At 42.3% G+C, this 20,032-nt stretch overlaps 1 protein-coding gene across 1 annotated transcript; it reads left to right on the top strand.

Moving 5' to 3' along the window:
• Nucleotides 1-7,342: 7,342 nt before the first annotated feature.
• On the top strand, nt 7,343-15,963 carry DLEU7 (deleted in lymphocytic leukemia 7). Its single transcript, XM_010728856.2, is given in 2 exon segments — nt 7,343-8,121; nt 15,615-15,963. Coding segments are annotated over 2 exon segments (693 nt in total). The 5' UTR covers nt 7,343-7,635; the 3' UTR covers nt 15,822-15,963.
• Nucleotides 15,964-20,032: the final 4,069 nt, after the last annotated feature.

Below are 20,032 nucleotides of genomic sequence, written 5' to 3'. Positions count from 1 at the left end.
TGCTTGATTCAAACAGCGGACTCTGATGAACTCATGTATCGTGGGAGTGTCAATGGCAAAACAATACCTCTTGGTCAAATCTAGTGGGAGCTGCCATCATAAATGTGGAAGACGTGTGGATCCAGGAATAAATAATTTTGGAAAGATGGAAACATATTTATAGATCAGTATTAGTGACTTCAAATTACATTCCGCTTCTTGGACATCAGTTTTGTAATTTGAAAGCTGTACAATGACTCTGAAGAAAAGTAGCTTCACCCACGTGGCCTCAGCCATCTAGAAAAGAAGTGCCTGGCCTAAGCAGTTCAGCTAGAAACATCATTCATAGGGAGCTTTTTGTCAGTTTTACTACAGAGCATGCCACCCTGTGAAGTTGCTTGTCTCTCCATTGACAAAATGGAAAACACAGGCTGGTGTTTTTTAATTTTTATCCAGCTGAAAGCAGGGATCTGCTGCTACATATGTACTCAGTAGGCCACTTACCCAGCCCACATGCATAAACAGCAAGCAGGGGCACAATACTGAAAACAGATTTATTAGTAGTCTTATTTGTTGCTACCACATCTCACTCTGAAGTCCTGTCTCAGCCTCTTTTGTTGGATGAACAATGATTCTTATCCATCTGACCTGACTTTTTCTGCAATGGTAGGACATTTGTATGCCATTTTTCTCCTTTAATGTAAACAGCTGTCTGTTTGCAGCCAGTAACTCTTGAACCAACATTCAGTCTCTCATTCAGATACTCAGCTGAGCATGCACCCATATAAACAGCTCACACGTTGCTATGTGGATTTTCAAACACAAAATTTTCACTTTCTTTCATGACTGGGGTTCTGCAAGAGTGGGTAAAAACTGCACGCAGATTTATGAATCCTTCTGTTCACCCAGTCTAAATTTTGGCTCCGCTTCAACCTCTTTCCTTTCCTGTTTTCCCAAGAACGTTCCGCCTGGAAGCCAGGTTCATTAATGAAAAGTTCAAAATTATCCAGGGACTCTCTCCCACCTTCCTTGCCAGCTCACGTCCTTGCTGGGAGTCTTGCAGATCTGCCCCTACCAAGACAGGCTCATTTCCAGCCCCTCTGGTCAGAGCCAGTTCCTACTCCAGCCACCTGATATCCTGCATGCAGTACAAGATTGAGACTCGCAGCTCTTCTAAGCTTGGTTTCCTCTCTCTGAACTCCTTTCTGAATTTAGGTAACCCATAATGTTTCCCAGAAGGTCCAATTATGAGTCACTTGCTTTTAACATATGAACCATCCTTCAGCACATCTGCAAGCTGTAGCTACAGCCCAGGTGAGACTGAGCCTGTAGCAACTCCCTTCATGCCACAAAATGTATATTTAGATTTCTAGAACTCATACCGTTCTTATATCCCTGCTTCTAAAGATACAGGACTATATTTATTCATGGTTTTAAATAAATATTTCCATTTATTCCTGGCAAAAATAAATACTGCTACTGTTGGGTTAGTTGTAGCAACAGTCTGATGAACATTATAAATTGGCACGTGTATTGCTAAGAAAAATGATGCCCCATCTCCTACCGCTTGTGCCTGCCTCAGCATCCCTCCTCTGTGCAAGTACAGCAGCTGCATATCTGCAAAACAAGCTTCCATGGGGAAGAAATCTGTCTGGAGACTATTCTTTTTTTTTTTTTTCTGGATAAATTTAAGCCTAGATCATCATCTTACTCAAGTTCAGTGCACAAATACAACGGATGAAGCAGTGCAGAAGTGGGCAAGGCAATACTGGGGATAGGTGGGACTATGTCTTCCAGCACCCATGCCATTTTATACAGGCTTGTACTTTCTATTGAAATGCAGACTCAATTAACTTGTTTGAAATTGCCCTTAAGGAAATGCGAATTGTATTTCAAGGTCCTAGAAAATAAATAAATAAAATATTAATGAAGTTATTGTATGGTGGCAGCTCTTCCGAGAACAAAACTGTCATTTCAGGTAATTAATTATATTTCTTCAGTTCTTATCAGATTCCCCCCCACCCCAGATTTTACATGAGGTTCTTAGTAGTTTCAGAAATAAAATGAAATAGTCAGAACACAGCATACTAGCTTAAAAATGTATACACAGCACCCCAAAGAGTTAATGCAGAATGATAAAGCTGTACTTCATTCATCCAGGAAAAATACCAGCCCTTCCTCTACTCCAATATCAACATGTTTACCACTGGGATGGAGGGAAGACAACACCCTAGGTATACTCTTAAGAATAAAGTTATTTTGACCTGCAGGAATTCTCACTGCTTTTACTCTCATAAACACAGTACAGATGTGGAGATTAGGAGAAAACATTTGAAAAACCATAACACTGACTCGTTTTATTATCGTACTTCCAGTCTCTATATGATTACCCTGTCTTTAGCTACAGCAGCACATTAGTCAGCTGTGCTCAGCACTGACACATCACAGCACTGACACATCACTCTCTGTGCTGCTCCTGTGGTGCTCTAAAGCTGATAAAACTCAGCAGCTGTTATTTTCACTGGCTTATAGAGTGCGTGGTGGGTGTTCTGGTCACTTTATAAATATCACCTTTACACTTCCAAATGCTTATAAGCACATTTATTTCTAACAAAGTATCTCCACTTAGATGAAAATGTGTATTTAGTTGGTGCTACATAAAAAGGTCGGTTCTGAGGGCAAAATTTCTCCCCTGAATGACACGCAGGAGAGTGAAAATATTTTTGTATCCTAGGAACATACACTGAAGTCCAGTCAAATGTTGGCCACAGGAGGAGCCACGCTGGTGGCAGTGCTGCAGTGCCCAGCTTGTTTATAGGCTCAGCTGCTGAACTCAGCCTTTTGCTGCAGAGCCCCAAGCCAGCAGAATGGGCCATGTGGGTCATCTCTGCCACACCACTGCTGAACTGCCCGTGTTAAGTCAGGTGTTTGGCATTTTGTAAGTGGTCTGCGTGGGCCGTATGCTTTCAGGAAGAGGGATGGTGCTCTGTGAAGGCAGTATCCTACAATAGTAGAAGGGGAAGAGGCTAGAAAGGAGCAATGACACCTTAAGGGCTCTTTTTACAGTGAATGTCCTTAAATCCAGGGTTCATCTTCTCTTTGAATCCCGTCTGATCTTCTAGTCTCCTCAGGATGTCAAAGCTCAAAGAAGAGCAGCAGGGATTGTGGCTTCAACAATTTTAGGTGGGTTAAAAGGGAGAGTGGATAAGCACTTGAAGAGTAACTGTGGGTTACTAAACAAAGTAAACAAACAGACAAAACAAAACAAAACAGGTCAGAGGCACAGAAAATACCCCGAGCTGAGAATGGCCAGAGGCTCTGATGACCTACTTGCCTTTTCTCATTCACCAACAGGCATATCCTTGTGGCCACTCTTTCCCTTTTCTCTGGGGGACACCAGGAATGTGGTTGCCCCTTGTCACAATTCAGGCAGACCAGTGGCCTGGCTGAAGGTTGTTGCAGTGTGAGCACACCCAAAATACTGGGGATGAGCCTGAAAGAAAGCACTGGGGGTATCACCTGCTATTTTGGAGGACAGAATATAAGCTTAAGGTGTGGTGATGCAAACCAGCACAGCTGTTCTTAGGTTCAAGATGCAGCCACAGCATTTGACACTTAAATAGCAGAAATCATTCATATGCATTCAAAACTGCACCTCAGAAAGTCTCTGCTTGTTATCCACAATGCATCTGATAGTTTACTGTGCATCTGCAATTGCTCAGGAAGCTTTCTCGATTGCCTTTCTTATTAAGCTCCAACAATATCCAGTGCCCATGTATTTCTCTGTCTAAACACTCATGGTGCTTGTGCTCATGGACAGTATGCAGCAGCAAAACAGCCCTCAGCATTTTCATGCTGGGACAGCATGAAATTTCTTGAAAAGAGGAGAGGAGAGGAGAGGAGAGGAGAGGAGAGGAGAGGAGAGGAGAGGAGAGGAGAGGAGAGGAGAGGAGAGGAGAGGAGAGGAGAGGAGAGGAGAGGAGATATCCTAATAAAGTCTAAATTAGATCAACATCTAGGAACGTATGTAGATATTTGCTGGACACATGCTTTCTTCTGAAAGAGTCCATGCGTTCTATGGTCCTGCACTGCCAGGGCCATCCCACTAACGAACAGCAACAGCAATAACCAGCAGTAATGCAAAACCCAACCATTCTCATGATAAATCCCACTAAAATGAGCCAGGGACAAAGGCTTACGAACTCACTGCCACTCAAGCTGTTAAAAATGATAATAGCTTTGATTTTTTGTTTGGAACTATAACGTCTTAGCCTTCTGTTCCTCTCTTGCAGCCCTGATGCTCAACACTTGTGCTGGCTGCATCCACTGCACAGCGTCCCAGAGCTGTGCGACCAAATGCTCCAGTGCTGTGCCTGGAAGGCTTCATCGTCCAGATACGGTCAGCAGGTGCCAACTCAAACAAGAGAGAGCAAGCAAGGCGCAGCTCAGGGAAATGGGCTTCTCCCCCTGCAGTGATGGAAATGGAGCAGTGCGTGGCACTGGCCCGACAGCCCCCTTACTGAGAGAGGCACTGAGGCGGGACAGCTGCAGGTGCAGAAAATCCATGGAGCTCGAGTCTCCCCATAGATTTCCTATGCTCCTTCCAAAGTCACAATGTTTTAATTGATATTTCTTGTGAGAATTCAACAGGTGCAACATAAATCCCATGGATTGTGCTGAATCCCGCAAAACCTTGACTTTCATTTTGAAAGGGGTTGGGAAGGGGAAGAGTTTTCTTGCTCTTTTGGTTTTAGCCTTGAGCTATATGAGACAGAAAAAATGCTGTATTTGCTCAAAGTGCTGCCAGATTAAAATAAGCAGCTATTCATCTTATTTTTCTGAAAGGATGGTTAACTCATTGAGAAAAGCTCATTGACTGTAAAAATACATTCAATTATAGCAGAAGTACAGTAGGAACAAACTTGGCTTTCCCTTATATGTATTGGAATGGGGGGAAAGATTCTACATCCATTTCTGCCCTTTCAGATATACTCTGCAAAGCAGATGGGCCAGCATTAGTGGCAAGAAGAGAACCTTTGGATTTATGGATACACACCCAAACCCTTTTAAAGGCAGATAACAGACCCATTCTGCCATGGTTTTACTTATGAGGTGAGAGGTACTAGCAGTAATGAAGGTAGATGTCACAGCATATGATTTCTTTAACATTAAGTTATGATATATCTCCTCTTGGTTTACTCTCTGCTTGATGGATGGCTCAATATCTTCAGGGCTCCACATGGTAGATAGATAAACAATGAGCAGACAGGGAAGCAGATGTTGGAAATAAAGACAGACTTCCACTTCTCATTTTTGCAATTGTGTCTGTATAATATTTCTCTTAAAAAATTCCTGATTAGGTCTTGTTAAAAAGTTTAAAGTTTCTGTATATTTTAGTACCAAAAAAGGGGGGTTATAAAATGTTAATCCACCCCGAAAGTTTGGACCACTAAGATGATCATATTTCTAGAACTTAGGAAATGAGCAAGATGATAAACAGCACATTGGCCAGTTCTTCTCCACTCTCTTTCACGGGTACTTTTAATCACTTCTAACAGCTTTCACACTTTTACCTCAATCACAGCTGTTCAGCTCGATGGCCTGCTGTGGGTCCTGCAATGTTGTGAATCCTAACTAATGGGTGAGGTGTAAACCTTTAGGAAAGAAGCAAAATATCTTTTGAAAACAATACTAATACTAACATAAAACTGCTGGTAGTAGTAATATAATACACTAGCACTAATAATACTAACAAAGAACTTCACTGAAATTATACCATAGTGTCTTTAAGCACTATGATACTGATTTCATTTAATGCAGTGACACTAGCAAAATGCTCAACATCTTGTTGGTGATTTTTTTTATCTACCTTGCCTTAAATGCAGAATGAAAAAAAAATTGCTTTGACTTTCTAGAAGCTTTTCCCTGAATTTTTAAACAGGAAATTGTTGAAAATTGATGTTTTCTAACAGACAGTGCATATTGATGAGTTTTTTGTTGTTGTTGTTGCTGCTTTTTTCACAGAAGAAATTATTCTGGTGGAAATCTTGCTTAATTCTAAATTGCCTTTTCTCTTCTTCAAAAGCCTGAGGAGCTTGAAAACCTGGCTCTTTTTCTATACTGTACCCAAAGCACGTTACTGCTGGAGTCAGCATCATGATCATTGTTTCCCATAGCGAAAGAGCGGATGACAGGAGAGTCTCAGGACAAGCAGTAAACCAGCCATGCAGCAGAAAGGAGAATTTTCCACCTGTTCTTCCCAAGCTGGTGCTCTAATGAGCAATAAATAGACCTCCAAACTGATTTACTTTATCGTTAGCCTTGAGATGGGATTGATCTACTTGATTTTGGAAGAGACAGGAACAGTAAAACCTGGCTCTGAAGAGCAGAAGTGGAGGTGGGAGATTATCCAAAGGGAATTGCTATCAGATACTCTGCTGAGGGATTTAGACAATGTATAGAAGTCCAAAGAGAGTGTGGTCAGATACGTCCCTCCTCATCTCCCTCCAGCAAAGCAAATTAATTTAAATCTATAAAGAATACAAAGCTGTGAGAACGCTACCTAAAATATAACTTGAGAGCAATTGGAAAGTTTAGAAAAAAGTCTTTCAAGGAAAAATAATGAGCAGAATTACAGTAGAAACAGTTGCTATATGGATAAGGCAAAATATTTGACAAGGAAAACATCTCTGAGAAGAAAGCACAAGGGCAGAGCTATTATAGCCTCTACAGCCTTTTCCTTCAGACTTCTTATTTTATAACATATTTCTAAAACGCAACACCCACAACTGTTTTTCTTCATCTATCAAAGCATAAAATTGCCAGTCCTTTGACCTAACTTAAATCAAGGAAGTAGCAATGTTAGGTTTAATTAAAAACAGCAAATATTTGTACAGCTGTCCCTGGTTTCACAGCACAGAAATAGGTTTAGCATCAAATCTTACAGTTTTAAATCCTCTGGGAACCATATACAAAAACATATAGGATCCTTCTGGCCGACTTGCCAAAGCCAGTAATGCCTTTTTTTGGAGTTATTTCAGGTGGGGCTCATTCAGCCTTACCATTTCCAACCCACTGTTTTCCTACTTGAGTTTTTTTTTCCCCCGTGTGCCAAATGCAGCACTGTCAGGCTGACAAGTTTGGATGCATTTGATGCATTTCAGGGTTGTGAGTAATAATAGCAATAAAACCAAGGTAGGCTGAGAAGTTCTGATGGAAATGCTGGCTGGGCATTTCCAGCAGTTGGTGTCACTTGGAGATGCGGGAGTCTCCATCAGCTCCACACTGATGATCCCTAAAGCTGGGAGGGGTTTGGAAGGAAATTATTCCTTGCTCCCCTTTTAAATTACTCGTGGAAGCACGTTGTAAAATCCTTCAGCACCCAGCTTCATAAAGCTGCCCTCACAGGGCTGAGGCTGCACCTTGCATGGGCCAGGCCTGGCAAGGCAGGTCCCACTGAGAACGGTAGAGAGATTTGCACCGCGCCCTGCTCTGCACTCAGATGGGGATGTGCAACCCCCCCCTAAATCTGCCAAAATAAGCCTGGGGCGGGGCAGGGTGAGCGGCCACCCACCACGGGTGAGAGATATGGAGGAGGGAAGGGGCACAACAGGGCTTAAGAGGCTGCAGTCAGGCCTGTGGTGAGAGGGGAGGCTGATGGCTGGTCCAGCTGCTCTGCTCGAGTCCCTCGGGCACCAGGCAGAGGCTCTCCGCACACTGTGGGCACTGTGGGGAGGCAGGGAAGATGGTGCAGCCACCCACCCTCCCTGCATCCCCCCAAAACTTTCCCAGGTCCAAAGTGATGGCACCGGCCAGCATGGCCCAGCCTGGCCCTGCCCAGGAGGCAAAACAAAGGTGGCTAGGCTTGGCTGGGTCTCGGAGCTGGAGAAAGAGGAGAGACAAGCCCCAGGGAAAAGTCCTGAAGAAGAAGAGGAGGGTGGAGGCCTAACTCCCATCAACCTAGGGGAGCCCAGGACACAGCAGCAGTTGCAGCTCAGGTTGAAGAGGCCTGAGACGCTGCGAGAGAAGGCTCTGTGCAGCAAGCTGTCCTGAGTAGTCGATGCAACCACCCGGCTTGTAACAGCAGAGCAGACCTTCCTGCTCCCCCTTGTAAAGCAGCATCCTTTTCCTCTCCACCCAAAAGTAAGTAAGGGACAAAAAACAATAACCTTTTTTGGGCTTTTTGCAGAGGAGCTGCTGACTGTGCTGATAACTGCATGTACTGGGTTTTGCCCTGTGGACTGAAAGTGTTTCATGTCCACTAATTTTCATTTAAACCTATAGCCTGCAGTATGGTTACTAAGCTACTGATGGTTCAGTGTAGTTGCATCATAAGGATTCAGGGGATAAAAAAAATTTTGGTAGAATATAGGTTTGCTTTCGCACTGAGTAGCCTGGAAAGATTACTCAGAGATCTTCCAAAAGTAAGTTTTGTATGCGTAAATTTCCCTAAATGAGTCAAAGAATACCACAAGATGCAGAGATGACCAGTAACCTACAAATGAAATGTGACTGCCCAACAGAGCCCATGGCATAATAGTACACCATACATCCAGCATATGAGACCCAACAAACATTTTCCTGAAAAAATCTTCAATTTTCCAATAAATGCAACGATTATGCATTTCTATGCATGATTATTAATCTATAAAGAAAATTAAGAAAAAGTTTAGAAACGAGCTTGGAAGTAGTGGTTTTAGGGGTTGGTTAAGTAGTCTGATAAGTCTAAGTCAGATGACATTGGCATTGCCTCAAAACTTACCTTAGGATGAGTCCTAGGTTTATCACGTAGAACAAGATTGCAGTTCTTAATCAGCCCTTAGTAGTGAAGATGCATACCACAGAAACTCCATTAGTTGGAGTTGGATCTTCATTAGATGAAGGACAGGGAAGCAGCAAAGAATTAGCCACAAATTCTGATATGATGGTTAATTTTTTGTGGGGAAAAAAACAACAACTATGACTTTGGATTTCTCAGTATATTTTGCTGATGAATTTCAGATATTGCAAGATGCTATTTTCACAGGCGCTAGACCAGTGTGCTGGGTCTGACTAGCATTGTGATTGTTCACAGTCTGTGAAGAATCACATCCAAGCTATCTCAAGTCAAGATACAACTCGCTCATAAATGCAATCACCAAGAGTCAGAAGCAAATTTTGAAGATTTGGATCCAAATTGCCTAGAGGTGGTAGGGGTGATAATGGAAGCTATCCATGAGTGTGTTAAAAATCAGCCAAAATTGTTAGATAACACACTTCAAAAATGAGAGTGCAGGGATAGTTTGGACTTCTGTAATACTAATTTTAGAGCAAGACTGCTTCATTGCTTGTAATTAAAAAAAAAAAAAAGCAATTTATTTTTGTACAAACAAATGTTGGTTTGATGAAATACAGCCATCTCAAGGAAGGTTTTATTTTCTTCCTCTTCTTTCCCAGAACTACCTTAATATTACTTGTGTGAAAGTATGTGTTTAGATACCACTGGGAATATAGTTTACTTTGGATTCTGATTTTCCTATTGCACTTGAAGCTAAGTTAGTTTTTTCTTCACTGAAAACCCATTATCATGACCCATTGAGCTCTGGGACTTTTTCCCCCTTCCCTTTTACAGGAAGGTTACATAAATTCTGTGTTAGGTTTCTATAGACTCTGTGTCATGGATAACTGACCCCTTTAGCTGCAAGCAATTTCACTGTTGCAGATTTGATTTTGAAGCAAATTGGATTTCAAGGGATCCATTTATATTATAACCTCTGCATAAATTCACATGAACAAACTCTTATAAATAAGCTCTTGGCCAATCAGTTGGCCAAAATCCCTTCAACATGCCAGCCCTTGGTAATATGTCCTTCCACTCACTGCTTTTGAAGGAACTCTGGTTTTATGGCTCAGAGACAATCACACATAGTCAGCATTTAGTACTTCTAATTTCTTTGTACAGTTAAGTCTTTTTGATCTTTCTTGGCAATCCTGACTCTCTTGTTTCTCATTTATTCCGTGTCCGTTCCTTGGTTTCATTTTAAAGTATTGGTACTGGTTTATCAGCTGAACTGATAAAAAGTTACTCTATACAATGGCACCAAAATAGATATGCAAAGGATTGAAGAAAATTTAGATTCGAGGAATGGAATGACAAAACTTAAGCAGTTCATTGCCTGTAAGTACTCGAAATGCACTCTGCTGAGTTCCACTGTATTTAGATAGTACAGTTCCTCAGCAATTAATACCATGTGTTAATTTCTGATGAAAAGTGACACATTTGCAGGAATTTGGAGTAAGTCTTTTGCTAGTGACTGTAAGCACGTAATCACTGATTTTGTATACAGTAACGCCACAGAGTTTGCTTAGCCAAATGGTGTGTCTGAAGATAGGACAGGCAAGGGGCCCCTTTCCCCTCTCCTCAGGATCCAGTTGGCTGCATCATCCCATTGCCCACCTGGCTGTTTGTTGGCATCAGCACCCACGAGCAAACTCCTAGAGCCTAATGCCTTCACAAAGACGCCCTGTAATAACCACCACATTTTCTCTCTCCCGTAATTACACACTGCCAAGGTGAACAGAACGGCCTTTTTTTAACAGAGTGAGAGATTCTGTATTTTAAGCAGCAATTTGAGTGCATTTGAAAAGGAAAATAAAAGGTAGAAAACCTTCCCAAAATAGCAGTGTGTGGCTTGCCCTGGCTGTGCTCAGGTGCAGCTATGCATTACTCCAGCTTTTTGATAACATCCTGTCTCCTTTGCTGGAGTTACCGAAGGGTCGTTCAAACGGTACTAAATCAGAAATGTGGAGCAGATTGGACTGGGCCAATCTCAATGGCAGCCAGCAGGGAGTGGAATATAAATCATACTAAGAAGTTGAAATAGCCGTCCCATTTGCAAAACAGTCATGGTATTTTCTTTAAAGGGGAAAAGAAAACACTGTCCCTAAAAGGTGCCAGATTGGCAGGGCAGGATAATAAAAAAAAAAACTTCTGACTGTGCAAGCTTCTCCCGCCCATGTGCTGCTGTATTGCTGTTCTGCTGGCTAAAGTAGCATCAGCAGAGGTGCACATTTACCATAGTTCCCTTGCCCTGTATCTTCCAGTGAGGTGAAATAGTGCAGCTGCTGTGAGTCAGACTAGTGGCACTCCATTTGTACAGGGAGCAAGTCACTTCACCAGGGCTTGAGCAGTAGCACAAAGACAAGCAGCAGCACCAGTTGTTTGTTCTCTTTTCCTACTGTATTTAGACACATCTATTTAGACAAAAGAGAAACCACTGCAGGCCAAACAACAGCACAAAATCAGGCATCTCTGACTTTGGCCATGTGAACTGCAGACCCAGAGATAGCCTGCTTCCCGTGGGACAGCCAGCAAAGGGCACAGCACAAGGACAGGGCTCTTCACCCAGGGGATCTGCACGTTTTGTGGAAGGAATATGGAAGGGATGGCTGTTGCTCAGTGACATTTCTATTGGTACTTAACAAGCTTGTTTTCTGGTTGCTGATTTCCTGAAACAAATTGGAGATGGGTTCTTGGTGCCAAAGTGACTGGTTCTTCCCTCTGTGAGAGATCTGAAGACTGATTCATAAATAATGGCTTAGGGGTGACGGAAACGAGATAAATTGCTTTCATTAGAATTCGCATAAAACAGCAGCAGACTTCTCGTTTGCCACCACGGATTGAACAAATGTGCCAGCATGCACGTTTCTCATTTTGCAGCCACTGATATTATGAAGTTGTTCCTGGACCTAATAGCTTTGAGCACTCATTTTTTAAAGTAATTGATATGAAGGCTGATCCTGGAAAAGATTGCTTCACCCTCCATAAAGTTATTTGCAAGCTGTAGGCATTAATACTTGTTTCTGTGGATATTTTTTTTTAAATACTGACAAATGAGCGATCTGAAGTATTTCAAGTGAAGAATTGCCTCCAAGATCTTTCTGGAAGCTCAGAGGAAATATGCTTATGCAGTTCAATTTTATTAATACGATAGTGCTGCACGCCGCATGCATCTGCACCTGCTGTGTTAGAAAGAGTCTTTACAACAGCAAACCGCAGAATGAACTACACTAGGGGATTGTGGGATTATTTTTTCTTCAGAAATAGAAACTTTACGAGAAATTATTAACAACTCCAGCATTTTTTGATGGTACATGGCTTAGGAAAACTCTTCCAACTGCAATAGTTTTAGAAAATGAGAGACGGGTAACGACGGGAGGTGGGGTTCATAGAACCATAGAATTGTTAAGGTTGGGAAAGACCTCTAAGATCATTTAGTCCAACCATCAGCCCATCCCCACCATGCCCACTGACCTCAGTGCCACAGCTACACAGTTCTTAACACATCCAGGGATGGTGACTCCACCACCTCCCTGGGCAGCCTGTGCCACTGCCTCACTGCTCTTTCCGTGAAGAAATGTTTCCTAATATCCAACCTGAACCTTCCCTGGTGCAACTCAAGGCTATCAACTCTTGTCCTATCACTGTTGACTGGGAGAAGAGGCCAACTCCTACCTCGTCACATCCTCTTTTCCGGGTTTTCTGGAGAGCAATAAGATCTCACCTGAGCCTCCTCTTCTCCAGACTACACAATCCCTATTTCCCTATTTCCTCAGCTGCTTCTCATAGAACTCATGCTACAGACCATTCACCCTTCATCAACCCCATGAAGTCTTTATGGCATCTTAGCTGTGTATGAACAGCTCGAGCTGCTTTCCCTTTAGAGTCATCAGAGAGAAGGAGGCAATTCCATTTTCAGTTCATCCTAAAATGGGCATCTAAGCTGGGTCTGGTAAACTGCTCCTATTCTCCCCACTGACCATACGAAGAGCCTCCAGGAGGAAGCTGTCCTTGACTTTCACATCACTTTCAAAATGAGCATTTTATTCCTCCAGAGGTTGACCTACGCTGAGATATTATTCTAGAAAAATATAAAATAGGTCAGTGGGGGTGGAGGCACTGAGTTACCAGGATTGGGCATCAGGAGCTCTGGCACTCCCACCCCAACTCCCAAATTTTGGTCTGCTGACCATGGGGAGCATCCAGCACCTGGACCAGGGCAGCACCACTGCCACTCTGCCCTCAGTGGAAATTTTGTCTACAAGGGCGCACGGAGATTAAGGAAAAAATGTTGAGGGTTGGCAGTGGGCCAGAGTCAAAAATTGGAGCGTGCAAAAGAAAAAGGCAGCTGTCTGTTAGAGCCAGCTGTAGGAATATGTTTGATGGGTCAGGTCGGCATTTCAGAGCAAAATAAAAGATGGAAGCAAGCAGTTTGTATCTTCTCTAAAGGAGCCTTTATATAGAAGTGGCTCTTCATACACTTGAAGCAAGTTTGTGGATAGTATCAATTTTACATTAAGGTTCAAAAATAAAAGCTGGGCCATCAGAAACATCCTGAAACTTCAGCCTACTACTGAGTGACAACTGCATGAAACAGACTCAGAGCAGTGGAAAATTTTAAGCCATAAATTAGAGAGCCTTGAAACTAGTAGGCCATGGTGTTTTTATTCTGGGGGAGGTTCTTTATTAACTCATCTGTCTAAACATATGGATCTTGACAAATGAAAACTGCAGGGAGGATCTGCTCCTGTCCTGCAATTGAAAACACTTCAAATCACTGCAGATATTCTTGTTAGCATCTCTTAAATGGCAAAATACCACATGAACTGCTGCTCGCTATCAGTTCAGCTCACAAGGGCCCTGCTTCCTGAAGTTAAAACGGAAAGAATTTTTGGTCTGAAACTTTTGCTCCAGTTAGTTATGATCTACTTCTATTGAAAGGAGAGATAAGTCAAGTTTTTATTCCCTGTCATGTATCCTAAAGCTCCCATGTGCTGGACACCTGCGAAAGCGAGCAAAGCGAGCTTGTTTACTTAGCGCAATTTATTTGACCTCTTAATATATTTGAGTAAGGATTTTATACCTAAGGCAACTTTACAGAACAGATTTGAAAGGTGACCTTCAAAGGAAACATCAAAATCTTTCTGAAAAAGGAAACTTTGGAAATATATGTGAAAAAGGCTGCTTTTCAGCTAACCTCCTGACTCAGGACTCCCTGGATTTCAGCACGGGGCGTGCCAGAGCGATGAGTTCACCTTGCTCACAGCAGACCCACAACTGCTATAGTACAATACCTAAGGGCCCAAGAATGGTATCAGATGGCTAGTTCAGAAATTTCCACACTGAATGCCTTCTGCTTGCTGGCTGGAGTAACCATGCAGCACTGTTTTCGATGTTAACCCGTATTTCAATTCTTCAACTGCAAATCCTTTTTGCTGTTACCATTATGAAGCTGGGATTGTCCGGGTGACAGGGAGTTTTAAAAACTGATTTCTTTGTTTCTTTTAATAACAAAGGCAAAACCCACAATAAGTCTAAACCTGCATGCTTTTAAGAATAACTCTGAAACTCAATTTCCTCTCAGCTAAAAGCACAGGCTGCCACTAACTAGAAGAGTAAATACATCAAGTGTAGGAGGTAAGAGGTGCCAAAATCTGGTGTGTGACATAAGCTATGGGAGAAGGCTCCTCTGTTTATCTAGATGAGTTCATTGTGTGGGGGACTTTGGGAAGGCAGAGGCTCTGACTGAGACCACATGTGTACATCCATTTTAGGCTGGCAGAGGCTGATCCTACTGCCTGAAGATGTTTTGTCCTCTTCACATCCAAATGTGCATTCCCACTGTTGAGGTACTCCTCTCTTCATGCTGACATGAGCAAACCAGGTTGGGGAACTATTGTGAGTTAAAACTCTGCTTCTACAACCTGCTCCTATCACCTTCTTAGGCAGAGGTAGGAGCAGATGGGGGTGGAGAGGGATGTGCTTCTTTTAGTAGATGTGCTCACAAGCTACACTGGCCCAGCTCAGTGGCAGGCAAAAACTTTCCAACTATGCCCATTCATCTCTGATTTAGAGTGAGATGGTCTAGCACTGGTTGTCCCTGCAAGACAACGTCCCACAGCCAGCAGCACAACTGATCTTGCAGGGGAAACCAGCAGGCAGAACGTTCTATGAGTTGCAGTTTGTGAGGTTGCCTGGAATGGGTTAAGAAATGCATTTGCCCCAGCAGTGCTGTCGTTATCAAAGCACTTCTTAGCTCCAGATCTTGCTGCATCAGAGGGACTGGGAAGTCTTCATGCTTCATCATGGTGCACAACTAGCAGAGCTGTCAGAGTATCCTGCCTCACTAGCAATCCCAGTCACCTCACAGATGAAGGACAGCACACAGAAGTGGTGTTTCAGAGGACTGCTGTCACACTGTGCCCTTGGGAGCCATTGGGAGCTCTCAGGAGATTTCTGGATATAACATTTTCCTGAGGTCCTACCCTTGCCTGTCAGTGTAGGGGAATTTGAATTGCTGAGAACAGCTACTAAAGCTCTGTCTGATAGAAACAGAACTAAAAAACATAATCACTGATGCCTGGGGAAGAGATATGACCCTTAAAAGTGAATAGGTGAAACAGCTACCCAAGGATTTCTGCCAAGTGAGTTTGCAGCAGCATTTAGTAGTTACACTACATGTGTCTCAAAACTAAAGATGTTTCACACTAAATCAGAGATGAACGTGCATAGTTAGGAAGTTTCTGTCAAGAAAATCTGCCTGGAAAACTCAGGGGAGCATTATTTTTCACCCACTTCTTTTTGCTTTTATTTTTAGGATAGCATTGAGTTTAGAAACATCTGTAGTCACATGGCTTTACAAAGAGAGGGACAGCAATTTGAGAAAGACTTGCATGAAGCACACCAGTGTCTGAAGATGATCATCGAGAAGCATATCTGTTCACTGGCAGTTTTCCCCTCAGAATCCTATATCCCAGTCCGGTCTGCTCTGAGACAAATCCTGCAAAATCTCCTGGCAATGTGAAACAGCAGACTGGCCAAGGAACGAGTATTGTGCATGAGCTGTAATGGTTCTGTAAAAATCACAGATAACTTGAAAGGTGGATCCTGGAGATGTTACTGTAGCAAGAGTTCCCACTGACTTTACATTAGTGGAGACTTCCCAATGGAGATGATATTGCTGTAAAGTATTGAACAACCTTCCCATATCAAACTCATACCAAAGTCATATAAATGGGAGCTGGGAACATCTCCAGAAGTTCCTCTGGAGGAACAGGAACAGATTCTTAAATAATAAGGTTTCAAAATGAAGACAGAATGATAGAGGCTGATACAACAACCATCAGAAATCTTTATATTTTCATCACATCTCAGGAAAATAAGTTTGCAAGTAATTCTTTATGGAGTGAACGCTTGATAGAGACAGAGAAAATATAGTGCATAAGCATGGACCACTTCAAGAGGAGGTATACAGCCTGATTACACTGCAAATAAAGACAGCCTGCTAAATCTTTATTACATTTTACCACAGTCAGCCAACAAATCAATGGAAAGGTGAAGGTGCGATATCTTCCACTGAGTAAAGAAAAAGAGAAGAAAAAATATGTGAGACCTGTGGGATCAATTGCTTTAAAGCAATAAAAGGCCTTGGTAGATGATCCAGTGGAGGTGAATGGAAAGCAAAGCAAAAGAGGCATTAACACAGTGAAGCAAAGGTATTTATAAACTGAGGTGAAACATTTGTGAAGATTGCTTTGCAGAGCTTTCTCAGCCTCTATGACTGCGTAGCAGACAGCATAAAATTCTGCTCTCCTACTGCCAAATCAGGAGGGTTTATGAAGTCACTTACTTCTGTCAAACAGCTGCAGCTGTAATGCTGAAAAGAGGCATTCCCCCCCTCTTTTTTGCAATAAGATTTAATGTCTGTGTGATTGCTGAGTAGGAATAACGGCTTGTAAAACTTTTTTTTTTTTAAGGATAATTAAGCTCCTTTTAACTGTGATTTGGGTAGTAGGTGAGGGAATTTTGTAGACCATGAGATAGAAAAGTATCTCTTTCCATTGGCTGGAGGAGTGAATTTTCCTACTTTTTTTTTTTTTCTTCTTTTTTATTTTATTTTATTTTATGTGTAATCATGAACATCATCAGCTGAATACTTTCCGAGTGCGCTTCCATACTCTGATTGATTTGCCATATTTTATGTTCACACTTTAAATGTTACACTGGTATCATTCTCACAGCTATAATTGAGGCTACCTTGAAACACTTATTCACTGGTTCTTAGTGTGAGTGCAGAAAACTGCCCTAAGTTGAAACTCTGGGGTATGTCACAGCTTGGAATTCATTTAGAAATGGGAAGAAAAACCATAAAGATTGGTTCAGAACAAGTTATCTCTTTTTTTTCTCTCTTTTAAATGTGACTCCATCCCCCAAAGGAAATGAGAAAGAGGGTTTTCTCAGTAGAAGAATACAGCAGTGTTTGCTGAAATGTGATTTCCAGGGCAACTCTGAGCCCAAAAGCAAGAAGCAAACAAACCAAGGAGCTTAAGGCTGGATTCATACACAGGTATTACCTGCTTCCCCACATCAGTATTGGTGAACATGTATCTGCTCTCACTGGCACAATTCTTCACAGCAAAGGGACAGAAGCCTGAAAAAGTCTTGTGAAACGAGCCTTGAGACCATTTTCCTCATGTTGATCCCTCAGAGGAGAGATTCATGGGCAACAGAGATGCTGGGGGAAGGACTCTGAATGAAGACAGCTCCAAACCTGAGGTCCTCCTCCCCTACGCTCCACAAAGGGTTGCCATCACCCTGCTTTGGAGTGACAGCCATCAGCTGGAACCCCGAGCCACCAAAACTGAGCCACCATTTGGGCAAGCCACATTCTGGATTTCTACAGTTGTTTCTACTACTTTGTGCTCTTGTGCACAAGCACTATATTCCAGTGCTTGTGTTCCTTCAGCAAGGCATTAGGCCTGAACACTAACATTTTTATCTTCAGTACTATTAAAAAATCATTTAAAAGAAAAGCTTTCACAAGAACTCTCTGCACCCATCACTTTCATCTGCTCCAATACATGGCAGTCTCCTGATCTGAAGAAGAGCAAAAGCAAAATCCCACTGGATTTCCCAGAGCCAGAATTAGAGCTATACTATCAAGCTCTCATCAGGGAGACATCATGAGGGCTGCTAACATGGTTGGCATTGGAAAGCTCTGAAAAAACCCATCAGGCTGATTTCAACACTCTTTGCTCAGCTGCATGCATGTGCGCACAAAATTAATGACCAAGTACAGAGGTATAAAAGTATTTGGCAGGTAATTTTCTCTTCAAGCTTCTAAGAAACTAGCAAGTGCTATATGTTAAAAGTACGTTACATCTGAAAAAAAAAGAAGTCCATCCACAGTTCCACCAAATTGGACAGGTTTCCTAATGGATGGCTCTAGGCCTGAAGAGATTCCTAGCAGGTAAGAAGCACAAGGCCCAGAGACTTAGGGGAAATTTCAGTCTTCTGAATATTACTACTCCATGTTATTTTACGAGAATCACTGTTTATGCTGAAAATTTCCAGAACTCTTTCCTTCCCAAACATTCCCACTTAAAATGAATATTTTTAGTCAAGGTCATTTAAAAAGAAAACACTGTTAAATTCTTTGAAATTCTGGCTAGAAATTTAAGAATCCCTTGGGAAACGTCATCTTGCATCTGACTGCACAGCACAGGTTTTCAATCCCTTTCCTTGTCTTCAAGACGATGGTGCTTCCAAACCAGAGAGCAATGGTTTCTCAGGCTCTGAATCTGCAAACACTTTGAGTATGGTTTCATGACTCAAAGTGCTCATGTTACTGTGGTTTAATACGTTACCACCCATCAGCTGAGCTGTGGCAACTGCCTGTGTGCATACAATTAGCTCACCCTAATTGCAAAATGTGCAACTCACCCCCTTTCAGGAGATCAGTGCAGCTGCACATTTATATCAGGTTACCCTCTGGCACGTTTGAGGCTCGAGGCCCCATTTCATCATGCCTTAATCAAGATGAAGCATGGTAGAAGATATTAACATCTGACATACCTCTGGGGTGGGGATTCACAGCTCGCCTTGTGGTGGATTCCTGCACAGCAAACAACCTTGAGCTGCTCTCTGCAGTATGTCCTCTGATACATGATGGCTGAAAATAAGAGCGTTGGAAAGAACAACCTGAAATGTCCTTTCCTGCCTCCAACATGGGAAGCAAGGATGGTGCATAGCAACCAATAGCTGCCTTTGCCCAGTAGTGGCTATATCACCAGATCATGTGTTACAGTCAACCTGAAAGCTTACTTTTAAGTTTAGATAGTCTACTTTGGGTTTTGATGGTGAATGAATGCTGTTCACACCTCTGGGATTTCACATAACCAACTTGACATCCTGCTCCTGAGCATCTGTGTTTTACAGCCCTCCATATGTGTCTTGTCTTTTCTGTTATGCTTTCCAAATACCACCACCCAATTTAGCACAACTGCTGTGCATATGATCCAAAAAGCCAGCCTGTTCAGCTGGGTTGTGTATTTCTATCTCCAGCTACCAGGCATCTGATAGAACAGCTTCCTCCTCCTTACCAGCCCTTTTGGGCTTTGATGTCTAAAATCCTTATCCACGTGAGCAGCCCTTGCTTGAAGATGGGCTCTGTTGTCTGGGTCTTTCTGCAGCAGCATTTGAAGGATCAGCATGTTCTTCACTAGCACACTGTCTTTCAAGCACAAGATGCACTTGCTACAGCAGGAAATCAGTGATCAAGCAGCTGAACTGTCAAAGAAGCCCTGAGCACGAAGGTATCAATGGTTCTATCTGATAAAAGCATTTTCCCATTATACCCAGCACCTGAGGCTCAGGTAACAAACGGGGCAAAGTGGTCCAGGAAAATGGAAAAAATGTATATGAGTAGTGAGGCAATAAAAATGTACATGCACACCCTTTTTATTACATGTGTAGGAGTACTTGAATTTTATTTCCAAAATCTAAATATTGATGAAAATTCAAGACTGAAAAAATAAATTAAAAGGGAAGGTCAATGATTTTTCAGTAGATGATTTTTTTTCCCTAAATAAACTTAATGCTGACTGCCTTGCATTTTATTTTAGCTTCTTGAAATAGTCTGAGATTTAAAACAGAGAAGAACCTTGGAACACTTTTTCCTGAAGGTGTTTTTACTTTGACCAGTCCCACATTCAGGCAGTGTTTTTATGCCCCAGT

The sequence above is a fragment of the Meleagris gallopavo genome, chromosome 1, assembly GCF_000146605.3.
Source record: "Meleagris gallopavo isolate NT-WF06-2002-E0010 breed Aviagen turkey brand Nicholas breeding stock chromosome 1, Turkey_5.1, whole genome shotgun sequence".
NCBI lineage: Eukaryota > Metazoa > Chordata > Aves > Galliformes > Phasianidae > Meleagris > Meleagris gallopavo.
The sequence above is the reverse complement of the archived record's forward strand: the minus strand, read 5'-3'. Positions and strand labels throughout refer to the sequence as shown.